This window comes from Manacus vitellinus, unplaced genomic scaffold, assembly GCF_001715985.3.
Source record: "Manacus vitellinus isolate BGI_N305 unplaced genomic scaffold, ASM171598v3 scaffold_0_pilon, whole genome shotgun sequence".
Lineage (NCBI taxonomy): Eukaryota > Metazoa > Chordata > Aves > Passeriformes > Pipridae > Manacus > Manacus vitellinus.
In genome coordinates, this window is record NW_021938789.1 from 26,709,071 (window position 1) to 26,729,543 (window position 20,473).

The 20,473-nt window shown below is 37.4% G+C and overlaps 1 protein-coding gene across 36 annotated transcripts in view; it reads left to right on the top strand.

Annotated features, from left to right (window-relative positions):
- SORBS2 (sorbin and SH3 domain containing 2) overlaps nt 1-20,473 on the top strand; it is a 217,484-nt gene that overhangs the window by 153,284 nt on the left and 43,727 nt on the right. For 35 of the 36 annotated variants that reach the window (XR_001920332.2, XR_001920330.2, XM_018070011.2 and 32 more), the window contains 6 exons: nt 6,010-6,154; nt 8,456-8,631; nt 14,522-14,588; nt 15,665-15,709; nt 16,874-17,060; nt 20,063-20,177. Coding sequence is in view for 34 of the 36 variants with exons in the window: in XM_018070011.2 (XP_017925500.1) it covers nt 6,010-6,154; nt 8,456-8,631; nt 14,522-14,588; nt 15,665-15,709; nt 16,874-17,060; nt 20,063-20,177 (735 nt within the window). In the remaining 2 variants the exon portion in view is untranslated. The remainder of the gene's footprint in view (nt 1-6,009; nt 6,155-8,455; nt 8,632-14,521; nt 14,589-15,664; nt 15,710-16,873; nt 17,061-20,062; nt 20,178-20,473) is intronic. The other variant, XM_018070018.2, reaches the window with a different exon arrangement.

The following is a 20,473-nucleotide window of genomic DNA, read 5'->3' on the forward strand; positions in this document are numbered from 1 at the left end:
ACTCATACATTGTGTGGCAGCTCTCAGAAGCACTCATGAGGCTGTTCCCTTACACTTTTAAGGAACTATGCTGAATTCAAACAACTAGTGTGTTTTGTTCCAGTATGAAGTCATCCCTGTCCTTCTGCTCTCAGTCTTTGTTGTTTCTCAGATTTATACCAGTTACCCTAACAATCCTTGTATCCTCTAATGTTGAAAAGACTCCTATGCATACACCTTATAGAGAAGGTTGACAGGGTGCTTCCAGGGTGCTTGGAAATTCTAAAATCATCCAAATATTTTTATTAGAGAGGCAGTGGAGAAGATGTATTCAGTCACAAGAGGCAAAAAATTCCACCACCTATTGCTTTCAGATCATAGGAACATTCATTAGTAGTATTTCTTTTAGCTTGCAGTCCTGCTTATCTTTATATTATGGTTAATTTCAAAATAGTACCTGTCTTAGACAAAAAAAAAAAAAACAAAAAAACAAAACAGAGTAACATTTATGGAAATCAGACTTCCAGATACATTTTTCGTTTTGAGAACAAAATGGACATGACATTTTCTAGCCTCATATTTATGTGAAGTATAAAATAGTGTGAACCTTCTCTGTGCACAATGGAGATCATTAATATTTGCAGTACATTATGATTATTCATACTCAGCACACTATGGTTTCTGGCATTGCTTCCACTATTATTTTATGCATTCATTTCTTTTATGTTTTCCTAGTCTAATATAGAGCGTGGTTGATTTATTTCCTAATCCATGTGAATGTGAACTTCCTCGGGTGGCTGAAAAACTTACGCTTTTGTAATTCTCCTACACCCAGCAAGAGCCAAAGGGAAAAGGTTTTTATTCATTTAGTAATCTGTTTCTTTTCTTATTTTTTTTTCCTCGAATCTCAGCTTGGAAACCAGAAAGTAACTGCCCCTGTGATGGAGGTAAATGCTTCACAGACACACAGACAAACAGCAACAGAAGCTTCTCCACTGCCTCTTCCTTCTCCTGTGGTACCAGTTAACAGAGCCTCTTTCTCACCAGACAGTAGCACCCATCTAGTACCATATTCTTTGCCAACGCTTGATGATTTTTTGCCTTCACATTTTTATAAAACCCCAGCCCTTTCACAATTTTCATATAAATGCCCATACCTAGCTTCTGAAAGTATTATCCACAGGAATGAAACAGCCTCTGTAAGCACAGATTCTGCCATGAGTGAGTGCTCCTCCCGCACAGTGAGTGAGTCCTCCACAGCCATTCTAGATGAGCTGCAGACTTGTAGCTATGATACTACTGACTGCTCTGAAACACCTTCCCCAACCTTGAGCCAGATGTCTGCTGTGTCAGATGGCACCACCTTAACCAACACTGCTGCCACTTCTCATGTAATTATGCTTCCTTTTTTCCTCATCCATTTTGTTCAAACAGGTTGTCAAAGGGGAACAGAATTCGAACTTGTCTGTTATCCTGTTACACATACAAGTATTTTGTTGTTAGTTTTCCATGTATGCAGTCTGACAGTGTTTTGCAACAGTTGTTTAAAAAAAATCATTGGCGTATCAGATTTGGTAGTAGGAAATGATATTAAGTTGTCACACACTTGTGTGGTCAGCTAAGGTGTATCAAACACATTGCTTAAAGTAAAAGAAGTTAAGTTCAATAAATATCTGTTCCAAATGCATCAAAAGCAAGCAAGTACAGTTTGAAGAGATTTATTTAAAATACTGTTAGCAATATACTGGCTTGTATATTTGTATATGTTTGTAGCCTTTGGGCTACCACCATTTTTGGTTTATACTGAGATACAGATATCAGTAATGTAATTTGTAAATTCATAGTAAATGTTGGAAACATTTAATGCAGTTTTTTCCCCAGCTGTGACCACCGATTGCATGAAACTGGTTTTATCTCCTCTAACTAACCTTTTACTCTCCTAAGCACAGTTTCTTATAGGATTGAACTTCATAAATAGTCTTGTATTACCCAGTTGTCCTCTTCTCTTTGTTAAGTCAAGGAAAACAAACAGTATGCAGTTAGACACTTCATGTACATTCCCTTTTCTGTATCTCAGTACACTCTTATATGTGTAGAAAGAAGATATGGAATTTGGGTCAAATCCAGATCACTTCTGATTTCTTTTGAGATTATCCACATGATTAAAATGAGTCAGAACAAAGCCTTCATTTAAATTGAGCAATTTGTTGCTGAATTGCAAAACAGAGAGATGTTCTGAATCCAGAGTTTTATTGGGTCACACCAGTGTTCAAACTTTGTACAAATGCTTCAGTGTACTGTAATTTTCAAGTCTGAAAAGAACAAACAGTGCATATATTTTTAAAGCTTCATATATATTTTACAAAAAGTATTTTGAGCCCAACCTTTCACGTAGTCACCTGGAAAGTCAATGATCTGTTTTCAGTGCTCTGGATGCTGCTAAAAAAGTAATATTAATAGGAGGCATGTAAAAGCTGTAATTCCCAACTCTTGTAATACAGCTCTGAAACCATTTTATTTTTTTTAGAATCAGTACTATGAATCTGCATACAACCCAGTAGTTGTAACCAAAGATACCATTATTAGTACAGACTGGTCAGACACGGTCACTGCATGACCATTTACGAGCTATGGGAAGCATGGAACATTTATATTTTCTTCTAGCCTACTTCTAAAATAGCTACCTCTATTTGTTTTCTTTGAGCACCATTTTTTGCAAGCTAAAGCAAACACTTGGTCCTTCTTTCCTTTTTTGTGTAGTCTCCCTGTAGAAGGCTATGTAATAGTCAGATCTGACCACCACTTTCTCTTGTAGACATGGCAGGGATGAGCATAACAGCTGTTCACCACTGATGGACAAACTGAAAGGATGAGTCTCCCACCAAGTCCCCAAAAAGCCCTACATCCTAAGAGCCCCACAGAAATTAAACTGCTGGCAAGACCCAACTCTGCAGTATAGAAAGTCTTCATCTCCCACCCTCTGTAGAGGAGGGCCAGATGGCTATAAATGCATTCATGAAATGACAAAATGATGGGGAAGCTGGTGGCACACACATATATGTTGCTAGTGGCTCTGCTCCTGTAATGATCTTCATTCTCAAAGGAGATTGTTGTTGATTTTTTTAGATGAAAACCACTGAGAGAATGATAAAAGTAATATAGGATTGGGCTGTCCAGCACTGTACCCACTTTCAAAGACTTTTCTGTCTACACTGGGGATGTTTCTTTACTCTTGAGTTTCTTAATGAGAGCTTAGGCAAAGAAGTTTTAAACCAACTCTTCTAAGAAGAAGAAGCAGTATCAGGAAGAGCTGAATAAGCAAAATTGCAAAATATTCCAAGCAAAAGATTCTATTCCAGTTATGGACATTTTCCCTGTACTTTTCATGGGTTCTTTTTGTTTCTGTGGTTTGAAATTATGAAATCTAATGGAAACTTGTACACATTAGATCTTTGCCTCTTCCAAAGTTCTGTAGCTGTTTTGATCTTCAAGAATTGATCCTGAGGATTTTAACCTAATTCAGTGTCTTGAAGTCAGTGATGTGCTGTGTAGCATTCTTGCACAGAACTGCTCAGACATCCGTAATGGGACCTCTTTCTCCTTGTTACCTGTCTCAGCAGAGGGAAAGTTAGAAAGCAGATCCAGTCCCAGATGGATGCATTTCTCTGTTCTAATTCAGAAGTCCAGAGAACTGCTCTTTCTAATGCTCAGGCAACCTACAGGAATTTTAAACCTCATACCTAGGAGGAATCTTTACAAGTGCTTGATTATCTAGCAGCAGAAGTAGGTGGCTCTCTACTAGCAGTGAAGGACAGGTTATGTATACTAGAGAAAAAAATTAATGGAGGTGCCTAGGGAAAGGAACATCATGAAACGTTAGGATTATCTTCCCAGAAAATTGGAAAATAGGTGCATTTTGGTGAAGTAGGTTTTTTTCTGTATTGTCTTATTTTCCCACAAAGTAGATTCCTAGGAAAGTAAAAGGTCTAATTCATGAATAGGCATCTTAAAGGATTTCACTTCCTTTCAAAATCTGGGAATAAGCTCTGTCACCTGGAACTAAAGCATCACATTCTCAGACTGAAACGTCAGTAACTTCCAAATGATTCCAACAGAAGGAAAAGCCTTTGAAACTTTGCAAAACTATCTTCTGTAGCTAACCCTATCAACAGTGCAAGATGCATCAGATAAATTGAATAGCCACCTTCACAGAAACTTTCCTCAGAGAGAAAGTCCTTAGGAACTAAGAAGTCATAGCTGAGCTGAGATCCTCTCTAAAGCCTTTAGAAGCAAACCCAAAAATATTATATATGAACATGCCACATTTATGACTGCTGTCCGTCAACTGTTTTTGTGGATCCTGTTTTCATGATATTGTGTACTATTTAGTGAGCCTTACTATCTAACTGAGCTATTTGGTAAAGTCCTTCACAGGAATATCTCGAATTTTAATTACAGAAATTCATAGGAGTAAATTTCCAATCTATAAAGAACTTGCACTAGTTCTGCTCAGAAAAACAAAAACCATAGTAAATGATTGAGAAGGCATAAGGCTCTGCACATAGTTGTGCCCTGCCTTTCCTAGAAACAAGCTTTCTCAAAAAGACAATATATAAAAAGACAATAGGAAAAGAAAATGGGTGAACCCCTGCAGCAGGGGAGAGATGACTGGCCTCATCTTGAAACCTGGTCTGAAAACATGCCTTTATACCTCTTGAAATGCTATCTTTGAGGTTATGTAGCTTTTCTGACAGCTTCAAGGGGTTTTTTTGAGGGGAGAATTGTGTGAGAAAAGACAACTTAGTTTACATTTCGATTCTAGACTTCATTAAGAGAAGAAACATGTAAACACGAAAGTTTCAATGGAGACATCACCACAACAGAAACTTTCCAGGTCACTTCTGAAAAATGGCATCCTTGAAACCCCTAAATGTATCTAGGAGTTCACATGATGTCTGCATATGACCCAGAAATTGTTTTGCTTTCTTAGCTATGGGAGGCCAAGATGTTAAAAATTTCAAATCAGTAATCTCCAAAATACAAATGTATACAAAAGGTCATGAACCCTTTTATTTTCATATATTAAAAAAAAATGCCTTTTGATACATTTTATCCTTATGCTTTACCGCTTCAGATAGTCTCTTGTTTACATTTTCAGTTCTTTTGTTATATAAAATTGAGCAGAGTTTGGCTGCTGGCTGCTACATAGTTCTAAATTTATTCAGATTTAAATAAGAGTTCTGCATTAACAGAGATGTTACAGAGAACTTTCCTCCTTCTTCTGCTGAAATATTCACTACCCTCTTATTTCATTCAATGCTTTGTCAATATCTCAGTTTTAATTCTTGCAATACTCCTCATAAAAGTGCTACAGACCAGATGTAGGGATTCTGAGGTACCTCTTGTGACTAAAGCCTAAATGGCTTTTGGTGCTTGCTGCTTTATTGCCAGTTTGCTTAGCTTTCCCATTTTATGTATTTGATTTTGTTCTGTTGTTTTGTGGCTGAATTCCATTGTTTAAAGTAACTTTCTCTCACTCTTTTTAGCTAGTCCTAATGGGCCTTTTCCCTTTGATCTGCACAGAAGTTCCCATTAATATCAATAGTGCTTGAGCATGTGCATTAAGGGAATATGTCTCTTGGTGTGAGGATCTCTGGCAGACAGCCTTTGTTCACACGAGAGGAACTTTTACTGCCATCTTCATTTTATATTGCTCTCAGACCCCTGCAAACTTTGTTTGTGCCATCTTCATTGCCCTGACTGTGATCTTTCTGTCACCTTCCTATGACAGCATGTGTCACAGACAGCGCATACAAGGAGAGAAGAGGGGTGGTACAAGGTATATAAGGAACACATTCTGCTCCCTTTGTGATAAGTTTTGTGTTTCAGTGAATGCAGATGCCATTATGGCTATGTACCTGACAACTGGTAATTGTTGCGTGGACGACAGTCTTGCATCACTCTTTCTTTGGGATGGCAGTCGGAGGGCTTTGTGTGTAGTTTAATGGGTTATTATTTTGTCTCTCTCAGGCTCAGATCACAGTGAATGGGAATTCTGGCACTGCTGCCAGCCCAGTGAGTCACTTTCAAAGGCCTTTTTCCCCTTCTTCAGCTTACCCTCCACCAGCTTCGCTCAATTCCAACATTGTTATCATGCAGCATGGCAGGATGATGGGTAAGCCTCACACAGAATATTTGCTTTATACATTACACAGCATATTCCAATTCATGTGGCAAAGACTGCAAACAATTGTGGAGTGCTTCACGTCCATAATGAAGGTATTGTCTATTCATCTACCTTGGGAAATAAATGCAAAAAATAATAGCATTTATTGTTAGATACAGTAGTGATCCTGAACTGACGTTGCTATTAGGTGTGTGAATGTAACCTCTTGCCAGCTTTAGCTTTACTGAGGAAAGGGAATCTATCAAAATAGCTCAACCTGTACAGCCCCTTCAGATTTTGCCTTAAGAAACCCGAGGACCAGCTTTGTACATTGGTCCTCCCCACAACTTCCATGATCTCCAGTAGAAATACTGCCAATAAAGGTGGGGCTCTGGGCTTTTGAATACCTAAAGCCTTGTCAATCTAAAATTTGTTTGTGTATTTTTTTAGGACATTGTTATTTTAAAAAAAAGACTAAACAAAAATAGCCAAACCAAACATTATCAGCCTTAGAAAGGCTTAAAGGCTCTTTGCCAGTATAATCGAGTTTTGCCAGAAGAGTCATTTGCTTGCTGCTTTTTCTACCAGTGTTTTGCGTATTCAGATAAGATTATACATGCAAAATAATTTGAATATGATCCTAGAGTTTATTTTTTTGTTGTACTTGCAGGAAAATTAGGTGACAGTTCTCACTCTGAGATTTACAGCTTAGACAAATGCTGCTATCGTCATCATGATAAGTACAAAAACTGTATACATGGGTTTCTCCACATCCCAGAATTCTATATTTTTTGACTGCTCCCAGTCTGACGATATAAGGCTTTATCAGTGTGGTTGGATATACATGAAATGTGTATTTTCCCATAACTTTCACTCTTGCATGATGCTGAAGTTCAGTGTTGCACAGTAACAGCCTGATTTAATTCTCCTTACTCATGTAAAAATCCCCCTGATGGCCTCAGTTTGAGACCTATGAAGAATGAAGGATCAAATCCAAAATGTTTTCTAAATTTAACATCATGCTTTTTGGGAAAAAGTTCTGAATATCTATTTGCCACACGGAGTTGCCCCTTGCCATATATGTGGAGCACTGGATTATTTACAGGATTTCAGACTTGAGTAAGTAGCTGAAACAGCCATGCCAAATCCAGCTCTGCAGTGGGAGTGAGCAGAAATACTCAATTTAAAATTAGAGCTTTCAGTAACCAGACCTCCTTTTGTTGATTCATATTACAATTAATTTATTTTTCTTTAGAATAATCAGTGGATGTTAATGTCATGTGAAAGGCAATTGTAGTTGTTACCACTGGTGTTAGAATGTATATTTTTACTCCGTGCATTCATTTATCCTGCAGTGGAAATGTCTCATTGTACCTGCTCTTGCAGAGTAGAGGCTTTGTCACAGCAGCCCACTAATTTACTGAAACCTGCTGCCTGAGGAGTAGGGCTCTTCTTCCTGTATACAGGAAAGAAGTGCATAATCTGCAGCAGTACAAATTTTCATGTCACATCCCAGCACTGAGGTGTTTTTTGTCAAATAAATTACTCTGAATTTTAGAAGGAAATGGTAATAGTGAGATATTAATTTCATTAATTATAAGGGTAGATTTGAAGGAGAAGGGTAGAAATATTGCAAGTCACTACAAACCAGTAGCAGCCTGCACAGTTCACCTGAATCACTGTAGGTGGATCATCAGATTGCTCTACAGGTACCAAGTTACTCAAGTCCATTTTTATGGGTTATATGTAGAGGCACATAAACATATCAACATAAATTTATTTCTTACAAATATTCACGCATCAAAACGTAATGTTTCTAAGCACATATCGCATAACTTCTTGTGCAGGGCTGTTTGATATGCTTGCAGGGCAGCTATTTTCTATAGTTTGCTAAACGTGGGGGAGTGGAAGTTTTGAAATTATGTCACTAGTTTCCAGGGAATGAGTAGGAAAGGTGCAAGAGTTTGATTTGTAAGAGAAAGGCTGTTGCGCCTTTCTCAATAGATTCTGCTGCATTTGTGGGGGGGTTTCTCTTTTTTGTGAACAAGATGTTGTGAAAAAGTACTTCTAATCTAATAAGATCTGAGTTGAGTAGCCTGTCTGGTCATTATATAAATTTATAATTTTATTAATGGAATACTAAGTAGGGCAAAGCCCTAGTTAAGATGATATTTCTTTTAAAAATGTTGTATACGTATGTGATAAAGGTTGTCAATCTTTGTACAGCATACTGAAATGGGCAAGTGTGTTTTAACTGCCAAATATGATTATTGTGTCATCACATGATATTCTGTCATGTTATCTTTACAGAGTCCACAGAGACATACTCACAGCATGTTCAGAATGTTGGCAGCAGCACCACCACCAGTACAATACCAATCTGTAGAACCTCAGAAGAAGAAAAAAAAATTACAGTAATTAAAGCTCCACATTATGCAGGGATTGGCCCGGTAGATGAATCTGGAATCCCTACAGCAATTAGAACGGTAGGAAATTCTGGGAAATCTGTGTATGAACTCATACAATGAACTGATTGTTGGTAATGGGTTTTTCACATTCTTCCACTCTTATATAATGTGGAATACAGTGTGCGTAATCAGCGAGCTCATGAATATAATATTGTGTGTTGACAGAAAAGGAGAATGCTGATGGGAGCATAATTAGACAACCTCATGTTTCTAGTTTTAATTAGAAGTAGCCAAAATTTTGTGTCTTTCTTCTGTTTTAGTTCTTGCCTTTTGGAGATACATAATGTTGCATTTGTTTTGTTATTTCTAAAATAATGTTTATACATACTGTATATATGTATGTGTGTGTGTATGCAAGTACTCATATATTCATATGTGTGTGTATGTAAAAATATTATGCTTCTGCATTTCTTGAGCAGTGGTTCTTGTGTCATCAGGATAGCACAGAAATGAATAGTTTTGTTCTGAAAGTAATCTGAGTAGCATTTTCATGGGAGTGCAATCAATAATCATTGTGCCCTTGAGTGGCACATAAACAAATAGCGTGGAAGCCCTTTCATTGTAACTAGCCCAATTTGATCATCTGCCGCTAGTCACTGCTTGAGTGGTCCCAGGATGTCAAACTGAAGAGTTTTGTTTTCACTATGCTGAAGCATTCTTTCCACTCTGCTGTCAGGGCAGCCTCTTCTGGCTGCTCCAGAGAGCACAGTGGCAGCTGCACTAGGTCTGTGAAGGAAGTGCTTACTGGCCTTCCCAGCCAGAGAAGAACTGCTGTACGGAGAAAGAGTAAGAAGAGTGGGAGCCAGGATGAAAGCAGCAGAGCCCTTGCAGGTGAAGTCTTTGAGAGGTGCAAGGATGTAGCAGCTGTTGGATATGTCCTCTCTGCCAATACTGACATATGGGGCTGTGTTGTATATTGCCAAGAACTGCTTCACTGGATTGAAAAATTAGGGGGAAAATCGGGAATTGATGGAGAAAAGCAATAGGAAAAAATCAGAATAAGTGGTAAGATCGGGACAATTTTTTCAATGTGGGGGAAATTCTGGCATTTCTTGCTTTATTTTGGCATAAAAAGGTAATAAGATCAGAATCTTTTAAAAATGAAGAAATTTCTTTCCAAAATGCTCTAGCTTCCTGCCCCCTTTTTAAGTAAATAGTCCCTATGATTTATAATGGATATAGTAATTGGTTTTGTACTTTTTAAATAGTAGATTTTTCTAATAGAGTGCATATAGATTATATGAGATTATAACAGAAGTCCCCCTTAAGTGTGCCTAACCGAGTTAGCAATCTTCCAACCTATATTTAACTTTCAGGTTGTATGATCTGAGTCTCTCAGATTTTCTCTTGAAAATATAATGCAATTTGAAGTACGACATTTTTCCACTGGATTTGCTGGGTTTTGTTATGTTTCAATTTCAAAATATCTTATAGCCTGTAATCTCAGTGTTATAGAAATAATTCTCACAGTGAGATATAAGTTAAAAGATTATGCTTGTGTGTGGTGTGTGTGTGTGTGTGTGTCTGATATGCCATTTTGTGTCCTTATTCTACTTTCTTAAGACTTAGCTGGTAGTAAAATTGTTTTCAAGATACTGATTTGAGATTACTTTTTAAATGTGGACAAGTGTATTTGAGCCCTGTGTACCCCAATCATGCAAGAACAAAGTTGGTATAGCTGTCAGCAAAAGACTCAAATATGCTGTGCCTTGCAAAATGCTAAAACTGCGTTTTCCATGAATAGGAGAAGGTAGGATAAATCACCCTCTCTTTCTCAAGGTCAGTGAGTAATCCAAATAGGAGTCTTCTCCCAAAAAGTTTAGCCTCACTCCATCTGGAGAGAGAAATAAGTTTTCAAATTAGTTGAATTTATCATTTCAAGCGGTTTAAAAGTTTCTTTTTCTTCGATCCTTGCAAAAATGGCAACAGTGTATCAAAAAAAGCAGTAAATGCAGATTCATGGTGATAGGTAACACACACACAGTGTGTTCCTAAATGCTATGCTGCTCAAAGTTAAGCATGTAAATAAGAACTGAAGAGAATCTGTATTCCAGACTTTGATGGCTTTTCAGAAGCAGAGCAGTTTTTCAAGCTGTGGTTATCTCCTACAAGTCTGTTTCTACTCTCAGAACATAGTTTGTGACAGCTGTTTAGCCAAGGAAAACAGAGTGATCTCCTCTCCGCACCTCTCCGAACCTCCAAAGCTGCTGAGAGAGAAATGAGAGCTTTCCATTCTCTCAGAATGCTCATCCCATGTTAGCATGTTCCTTCTATACCACTTCAGCTCCTGCCAGGTCTGGGAAGTACAAATCTGAAAATTCAGATCGTTGTTAAGTTCTGCTGCTGTGCCAAGCCCTGCCCCAGAGAAGGTAAAATTAAAAATGAAGTCTTCAGAAAAGAGAGGGTAAGATGCTCTTCGCTCAGAAAAGCATTCAGTCAAATGACACCATGTTATGATCCAATTAGTGAGAGATGCCTCTGCATGAATTAAGGTGCAAACAAGACCATATGCTGAAATCAATATTACGGATTATATGTAACAGTAAATGTGAGGTAGAGAGATAGAAAGAAATAGAAAAGAGTGGGAGGGGGGAGGGAATAAGAGAGAGAAAGAGAGAGAGAGAGAGATCAAGCACAGCACAGTCACCACCCATGGATCCAGCGGCATCCTGTTGGTCCTTCTTTACCCTGGACTTCTTGGTGGTGGAGGTCCCAGAGTTGTTCCTCTGGGGGAACACCTTCCACCTTTATACAGTCCAAGTTCCGGGTATCCACAGGATGGTCGCACATGCTGTTCCCATGACTTGAGGTGATATGTGTATGAGCTGTTGCTTCCTTTCCCACAGTTTGCCACAGTGGGAATTATTCTCCTGATGAGTTAACCAGGATGTGCTAACCAGACCTCACCTCTGCCGGGCCTGGGATTAGCACCTCCTTTCTGTGTTTATCTCAAGTTCCTACTGTGGTGGCTTATCTTATGGCAAGTTCCTTCTGTGGGCTTGACAGTGTTTGAGACAGGCAACTGTGCTCTTTAAGACCTTACACACCACCAGAGTTTGCTACCAACAGGGTCCTAGGTTAAGGGAAAAACAGATTCAAGGAAAGCAGTAAGACTATGCTGTTTTAGTTTATCCAAAATGATTGCTTTGTGGGTCCCTTCCAGCTCACCATATTCTGTCATTCTGTGATTCTGTGAACTGTCAAAATTAATCTGTAGACTGAAAAGGCCTCTATTTACTAAGAATGAAAAAAAAAAAAAGAATAAAGTCCTACCACGTTTCTTTTTGATACTTAGTGATGTAGTATTTCAGTTTGGGAAAAAACCAAACCAAACCAAACCAAACAAAACCACCAAAGTTCCACTGAAAGTCATAAATGCCTCCTTTAATTGCATATTTCCTGATGGATAATTACAACACTATGGTAATTACAGACTCTCCTAAGAACCAACTGCAGTTACTCCTTATCTCCTCTTCATGCTATTTGGCTGATTGTTTTTTCATATATGATGGTACCATGTTCCAATATTTAATTGCATCAGCTATAATGTATGCAAAGCATGATGGCATCTGAATGGCTTGGTGCATTGTGAATATTGTTAATTTCTCCAACGATGTTGGTGTGTGGGATTAGTGAATATAAATTGAGAAAATATACTTCAAAATTAATGTATTTCTTAAGTAATCATATCTGCCTTATAATTTAAAGACAAATTATTGGCTGAGGCTTGAAACCCCAAGGAGATGGATGGGAGGGAGATGATGATTGAAAGAAATATTCAAATGTCCAGAAAGGTGTTGGGACACCTTCTTCTCTGGTCATGTGGGAGCTTCTCCATACCTGATCGCTGTGTGGGAGCCTCTTGTATATTTATGGAGGACATGACAAGGATCCAGCAAAGAGATATCGATGGACCTTTGTGACTTGACAAACAGTAGGGGCATAGTAGTAGTATTTATGCACTATTTGCTATCTATTCACCTACCACTGATTGAAAGACTCTTCTTGGCCCAATACAATCAGAAATGCAGTTGCAATGTCGTGGGACTGTTTGTTGCAGGTTTCTGTTGCTGTGGGAAATGAGGAGTAGCATGGAGGTTATGCCTATCAGTGTGAATTCCTTCAGACCTCCTGGACTTCCTTGTAAACTTTTGAGTATATATGATCCTGGAGCACCAAACAGCATACTTGTTTCAAATCCAGCTAAATTACTCTTACCAGAGTTCCACTAGTATAGATGTTTAATACCTTTAGGGAAACAATGTTAAAATGGTCCAAATCCACTTCTGAATATCTTACTCTTGGCAGAACTCAGCAATATTGGTGAGGAAGGGACCTATCTTGAGACAAAGCTGTATCTCCTTCATCTCTATCTTGCAAGCAGGTCTAGATAAAAAGCATAAACCCCTGCTTAAATTTTTTCTTACCCAGCAGATTTCCCAGTTCTTCAACTGTCACCTCTTGTTTTAAACACTTTTAAAATGTTATTTAATAGCAATTTTATGAGAACTTATATTGAGTCCTCAAAATATGGGAGCATTTTTGCTAGTCCCTTAATAGTAAGAGCTCACCATTGTTAACAAAACAGATGCATTATGTATAGTAGCTGTAACAAGTATTTAGGGTAAAAGTGTGATTTAGTAAAGATGACATGGAGCCAGGTGATCACTCTCAGATCTGTCCAGTATTCTGTAGGAAAGAATTTGTAGATTTTCACTTTTCAAGGCAAAGAGGAGTGAGCAAAGTGATTGCAGATTTAGTGTTAGCTACTGCAAGATAATGCACTTCGAGAGAGGTCTTTCGAATTATCCCTGTGCACCATGAGGTTTGAAAATAATTTTGTATTTTTTGTTTGGTTGGTTTTGGGGGGAGTTGAGGGTTTTTTGTTGCCCAGAGAAGTTGTGGATGCCCCATCCCTGAAGGTGTTCAAGGCCAGGCTGGATGGAGCTCTGCCCAACCTGGTCTAGTGAAAGGCATCCCTGCCCATGGCAGGGGGGTTGGAACTAGATGACCTTTAAGGTCCTGTCCAACCCAAAGCATTCTCTGATTCTCTGCATTAAAGTACTTGCTTTTCTGACTACTGAGAGACAAGTAAAATTTAAGGAGAAAAATACTGAAAACATATTTGCCTTTGAGTTAATTCTTTTCTGAAATATTATCATCCTACCTCAAAGAAAATGACTGCAAAAGAGAAAATGCAGAAGGGTGAGAGATGAAAAGAAGCACGAACAGATGTTGATATGAGCAGAATTTGGGAACTTCAGAATTACTTAGTTTGCAAAAGTAAGGATAAGTATCATTTAATGAGTGATTATTGAAACAGAAAAATAAATTAAAAATAAGTTGTCTGGAAAGGGCATTTAAAACTGAGAAAAGGACTACTCTTTGTTTACAATCCAAACATTAACTCTTAAATGTAGTGTGATCTTAATTCTTTTTTCAGTAGCATTCCAGAGTCTTTCTGCATTATTTAACAATTAGATTTTGGAGATGATTTAAGCTGAAAATTGCCAGGAGTTCAAAAGAAGCCCTTCTTACATGCTTGTAATCATAATTGCTGAGGTGTTTTTATTTTCCTGTAAAGAATCTAGCATTCATCCTTGTCACATATAGGGCACTAAGACTGTTGATGTTGACATTAATTCCTATGTTCCTAACCATTGTACCCTCCCAAGGTCAGAGTCCAAGACTGACTCAGTCTTCAGTGTCTTCCAGAATTTGTTACAGGAATTCCTAGATGAAAAGCATAAATACACCATTTGAAATACATGATATGAAAATGATTATAATAAATAGAGAACAAAATACAATAGACTTTCTGTCCAGAATAGCATTAAATGTCTGCTCATATCTGTACACACAGGTATTTTGATTTTGTTGTTAATTGTTAAAACTGTATTTTCTTTAGACAGTTGACAGGCCAAAGGATTGGTACAAGACAATGTTCAAGCAAATCCATATGGTTCATAAACCTGGTGAGTATGTTTTTGTTTTGTCTAGATGGTTTTTCATTCATATTAAAATATGCATTCTTCTGCATTTTGATTGTCTGCTACGTGAAAATACAAGAGTTCACCAAGTGTCAGATAATGAATCAAATCTAATTCATAAATTCAGTGATAGTTTTTACTGTGGAGAGAGCTGTTTTCCTCTGGTGTAGGCTGACAATTTCTAATGGGTTTATTTTATTCCTAGAACTAAATAAAATTAAAGTTATTAGGATAGGTATGCAACTAGCATGATTACCATCTCACTGGGGAGCTCAGTGAAGTGATCCTCATGTCCAGTTTTAGGGATGAGAAGTTGGCCACTGTAAATCTCCTTTTGGAGAGCTCCAGTGCTAGAACAGCACAGGCTGGTTTGGGGATAAATTTTGGGCTTGAATTTAATTGTTTTCCTAGAATATCTTACTTGGTTTTGCTGAAATGGAACTTTGGTGACATTGGTATCTTTAAAGTTAATATCCTTTATCATGGTTGTCACCAAGGATGCCAAGAAACTGTATAAATGCCAACAGTGCTTATTACACCTCCAGAAGGAAGGAGACTTCGTTTGTCTGAGGTAGAATTAACATTCAGTATGGTTACACAGACTGTTAGTGGGAGAATAAGAAATGTAGGCAGGAAAATGTTGGCTTACAAGACCTATTTTGAACACTAGTCACGTAGATATTTGGGCTTGATTTTTGTGATAGGAACGACAATTAACAGTCTCTAGCAGAGGAGAGCTGACAAAAGGAAGAAATTGAGCTTGGGGAAGGGAAAAGAACAAATAAAAATCTATAATTTGCAATTTGGTTTTAACTTAGTAAGTATGCAATGTTGGTAACATGACCAGAAGATGCCATTCTAGAAATAAGATGGTAAAAACAGCCTATGGTAAGTAAAATGGGGAGAGAGAGAGTCTTCCGAAAACGCTTATGAGATGAGGAAAAGAAATACAGTGCTTCAGTGCCTCTGATCTTCTGTCTGTTTTTGCAAAAACAAAGCTGCATTTCTAGGATAAACTGGCGTGTATGGCACGACTGTAATGTATGTATTTCTTTTTGTAGATGACGACGCGGACTTTTATAATACTGCATATGCATACGGTACTGGTAGGAATTATTCCCTGTTCAAAATTAGTCTTTTGTTAATGTCAGCAAGTAATGGGGTAGATAACTCTTCATGCTTGCTTTTATAATGCTTCATCTCAGTTGTTCATGCCTTTTTCCCGCAAATGAAACAAGTTTAATTTTAGTTTAATTCTAGTTTAATTCTTACCACAGAAATGAATTGCAGCTGTGGGCCTCTCACTGCAGATGGAAAACACTGTAATACTGTAGTTTCTTGATTACATTGCATTTATTTTTCACTAGTGATTGTGAGTAACACGGCCTTTCCTTATGAAAATGGAAAGGGAACTACTGTGTGAAAATGCAAACGCTAATTACTGACATGAAAGGATAAAAAGGACATAATGGAAACACCTTAAAAATATGCAGTAAGAGTGCCTAATAAAATTGATTCTGTTTTATGATCTTGACCATTTTTGCTATAGGCACTGGCATGGATGTTATTTAGCTTCAAGAAAAGACATTCATCTAAGATATAAAATCATTGTGTCTTTCAGAGGATTATAACCATATGGTAAAATTGTTTACAAAAATAAACAAAAATGAAAGCATGAATAGACTATGTGCAAAAAATCCATAGTGCCTTCTGCAAAAATGCCATTCAGAATTTTTCCAGTCCAATTTTTGACATGCTCTCTGTAGTGCCTTTTTCCGTGCTGTTGAGAGCACTTGTTATGAGTCAGTGGTTTGACATCTCTTTGTATTCTTGTGTTCCTCTTCAAGATATGCTATTGCCTCATTGTCCCAGACTAACTAATTATTAAAACAATGAAAAAAAGGTGTGTTTCCTGCCTCTTCTCTTCCTGACAGGATGAGCCTGGGGATTAATTACAGGCTGTCATTAACAGTTGTGGATGGATGGATGGATATATACACCCATTAACTTCTCTTCCAGTCAAATTAATAATGAATTTATTTTAACTATACTGCACTTTGTCTGTGTGTTTGTAGTTTTATAGAGAAATATGTACAGAGTTTTCTAATGGGCTACATAGTACACAACAATGTACTTTAGAAGGTGCATTTACACATTTTGTAACCTTGCAGCTTTATTGAGTTACTGTGGGTTCTTGTAACGCATTCTATGTTGCGTTTTTTTGGAACACATTCTCATGCTATGACTGTTCTGGGTTTGTTTTATATTAGGTAGCTACAGTCCATCCTTCTCTGCTCAGGCACATCCAGCTGCAAAGACACAGACGTACAGACCCTTGTCTAAAAGCGCTTCTGACAGTAGCTCCGATGCCTTTAAGGTCTCGTCCCCTTTACCACCCCCACATGTGCCACCTCCAGTACCCCCACATCGTCTGAGGCAAAGGTCTACACCAGAAAAGTAAGTTAGCCTATTTTCAAAATGTGTTCTTGGTATGTATGGTATTCCAATTACAGAATGTAACAAGGATAAAATAGCAGCTATAGAATAATATGACTTCAAGGGCTTTATTCAGGGGACAGTCAGGTGATGAGGGGTAATCTTCACCCGTAGTCTGGGCATCATGCATGGTGCTGTCATTTCTTCAGTGTGCCGAAGAAGTGCTTATTCTTACGAGTGGTATGACCATGAGCATTTAACACTTCTATTATTATTAATGGGATTGTCTTGTATGTTGTGATTTAGTCTGTGCTCTAGCAGCTGTCTTCAATAGTTAGTTTCTGAGTAGGAAATGCCATTTAGTGTATCCAGCAGCAAAAACAAAGGATCAAAAAGATGATATAAATTGAAAGTCAAGGAAGAGCAAAACTGTAAGAGTGTAGCAGTCAACACACGTTTCCCCACAGCTCAGAAGTACTTTATATCTACATTTTTTTCAACCTCCATTTTGGTAGCCCAAGATAGTGTAGACAGATTAAAAGTGTATTTCAGGTCTCTCATGGCTTTCCAGCTCCAAATGTGTTGCACAAAGCCAGATCCCTGTGGTTAGAGTCCAATTTGGAAAAAGTTAATAATTAATAATTCAGGAAATAAGTGCTTATCCTTTTGCTAAAACCATGCAAGTGACCTGCACACAAACTCTGTAGATTTCAGCATATCTCTGGATACTAGCTCAAGCAAAAACCTTTTTCTTTAGTGTTTACATTCATTAATACTGAATGTTAATACAACATAGTTATTATACATTTATGTGTGTGTGTGTATGTATATATATATATATATATATATAAGGGGTCAATTTTTTTTCTTTAATTTGTGCCTACAAGCCTACCTGTCTTGGTTACACTCAAGCAACAGAACAGAATTTGCCCATTTTTTTCAGCTCAAACATTATAAACGTATTAATATGTAGAAATTTAATTATATTAAGCATCTTCAAATAGTAAGTAGTTTGAATAAAATATTATGAGGAAAGACCATACTAGGTGTTTAAAATTAAGACCATAACTATGGTTTTTTGAAAACTTTGTAGGTAGTGGCAATTTAAAATGTAATTCAGCAGATATATTGCAGAGGAAGATGAGATTGCTTGATGGTTACTGATTTTGGCTACCCTGTTGCCAAGGGCAGATTGTCAAGAGGAAATGCTAAAGGTTAGAGTTGAGCTGCCTCCCAAAGGCCGTGACGTTTGAATTTTCTTAGCAGTTCATAGGAGAAGTGTAGATTTTTTAGCAAGGCACCAAAATGTGAATCTACTTAACTTTGAACTCTGAAGTTATATGAGTCATCGTCCTGTGCTAGGCCAAATGCCTTGCTCACAGAAACTGAGGCCTGTTGCAGTTCCTTTTGTCAAGATTGAAAATAACTGCTCAGCACTGAATTTTGCTCTTTAGCCTTCCTTTGGTCTTTCCCTGCATGATAAGAAAGGCAGTGGAAATCTCTGTTCTCCAGGCAAGAGGATTCCAAACACGTTAATTATGCTTTGCCCACTGTCAAAAGCTGTAGCTCATCACTCTTTTCCTGCCATTGGTAGATTCAGTTTTTAATTGCCTATAAAGCCTGAGTATTTGAAATCTCACATAAGAGGCTTAGGTCCATATGTATCACATATGTATAGCTGAGAGCAAAGATATGGTTTCCATTAACATTTGGGCTCAAAAATACAATCTATTCAGGATTACAGGCTGAACACTGTAAATTAGGTGAACTGAGTTTCAATCAATTTCAGTAGCATCCTTTTTTCTTCAGTGACTTGCAGTACAATGCAACTTGATCAGAACATTTCCATTTTCCTGTTCATTCTCAAAAAATACCTTTTCTGCTCTCATAGTAATTTTTTTCCTCAGTGAATATAAACAATAGAGCCATGTAGATCTACTTCCCTTGAAATATAGGGTACTTTATAAATAGAGGTGTCCGTGTCCCAGAAATTGCACTTGCATGTATGCTATAAACAAAAGCTACCCCATAGATTTTTTTAAGGCAGGTCACATTATGTCAGGTCACATCAGAAAGGCCAGTAGAACTGATAAAATTTAATCAGTGTGTGCTCTGTCTTACAGTAAATAAGACAATAGCTGGTAATTTTTCTCCTTCCTTTTGCTCCATCCTTTGAGTTACTAGTGGGTCATTTTACTCAGAGCTAAATAAAAGTATGTGTAAGCTACAGTTTTCCAAATACAATGTAGGTAGGTATGACAAAAACTGCCATGAAAAGGTAGCTCTCACTGTAATTAGCTAACTACTCCCCAAAAATGTATAGGTATCTAGTAATATAAGATAGTAAATGATTGAAAAAAATATAGGAGCATGGGTTACTTTTTATTCTTTACCTAGCACTATTAAATTGAAAGCAAATTTGTAATTATAGAGAAAATGGATACATTTCTGTTCCAAAGTCAACTGCCAAATTCTTCCTCGTGCTTATCTATTCAAGTTTCTCGGGAAACAGTACACTGCTTGCAAGGATATGCAGGAGCAGTTCTACTACAGATCAGGATAATGAGCATCTAATAGATTTTCACACTGTCTTTTGGTCTCAGAAAATGTTATATTTTTTTCAATATGGAATTATTATCACATTATGTGATGCCAAAAATATCTACCACTTGCCTATATTAGCATAGTGCACAAAACAACTATAGCTATTTGCAGTGGCATGCAATGCTGTGATATTTTGTTACAGTATATCAGGGAAGTTTTTAAATTGATCTACTAGTTATAACAAAAATGTGAGTGATCACAAAGGCCAGACATCTCTAGTATTTTTCCTCTTGTACTGAGTATACCTGCTGTAAACTGGTTAAGATGATTGGGATACTAGACTAGACATTTCACAAGTGAAATCTGGAAAGAGTAACCATTCTGAAGCTCATTGGGCTTTGCAGGTGTCTGTTGCACAAACTTGTAAAGTAGATGGTGATGGCAGTAAATTAGCTCAATTGCTTGTGTTTGTTGTTTAGAAATGACTGGGATCCTCCTGACAGAAAGGTAGATACTCGCAAGTTCCGTTCTGAACCAAGAAGTATTTTTGAATATGAGCCAGGAAAGTCATCAATCCTTGAACATGAAAGACCGGTAAGACATATAAGTGAAATGGGTAATACAGTAAGAGATTTGGAGATAGGTTGTCTTTTTATTATTTACTACTAATAATAACTACTTAAGGAATATTGAAGGTCCTTTTTCAAATACAGTTTTGCAGCAATTTATCTTTGCTGTTATTGCTGTTATCTGATGGTTGTGTTGAAAATGTGGGTTTGGCTTAGTTGCTAAACTTATATCTTCTGGTGTTTCCAAGAAAACAAACCACCACTGTGCAAACCTCATGGATAATGAGCAGAAGTGTGAATTAATGCAAACTGCTTTTTCGA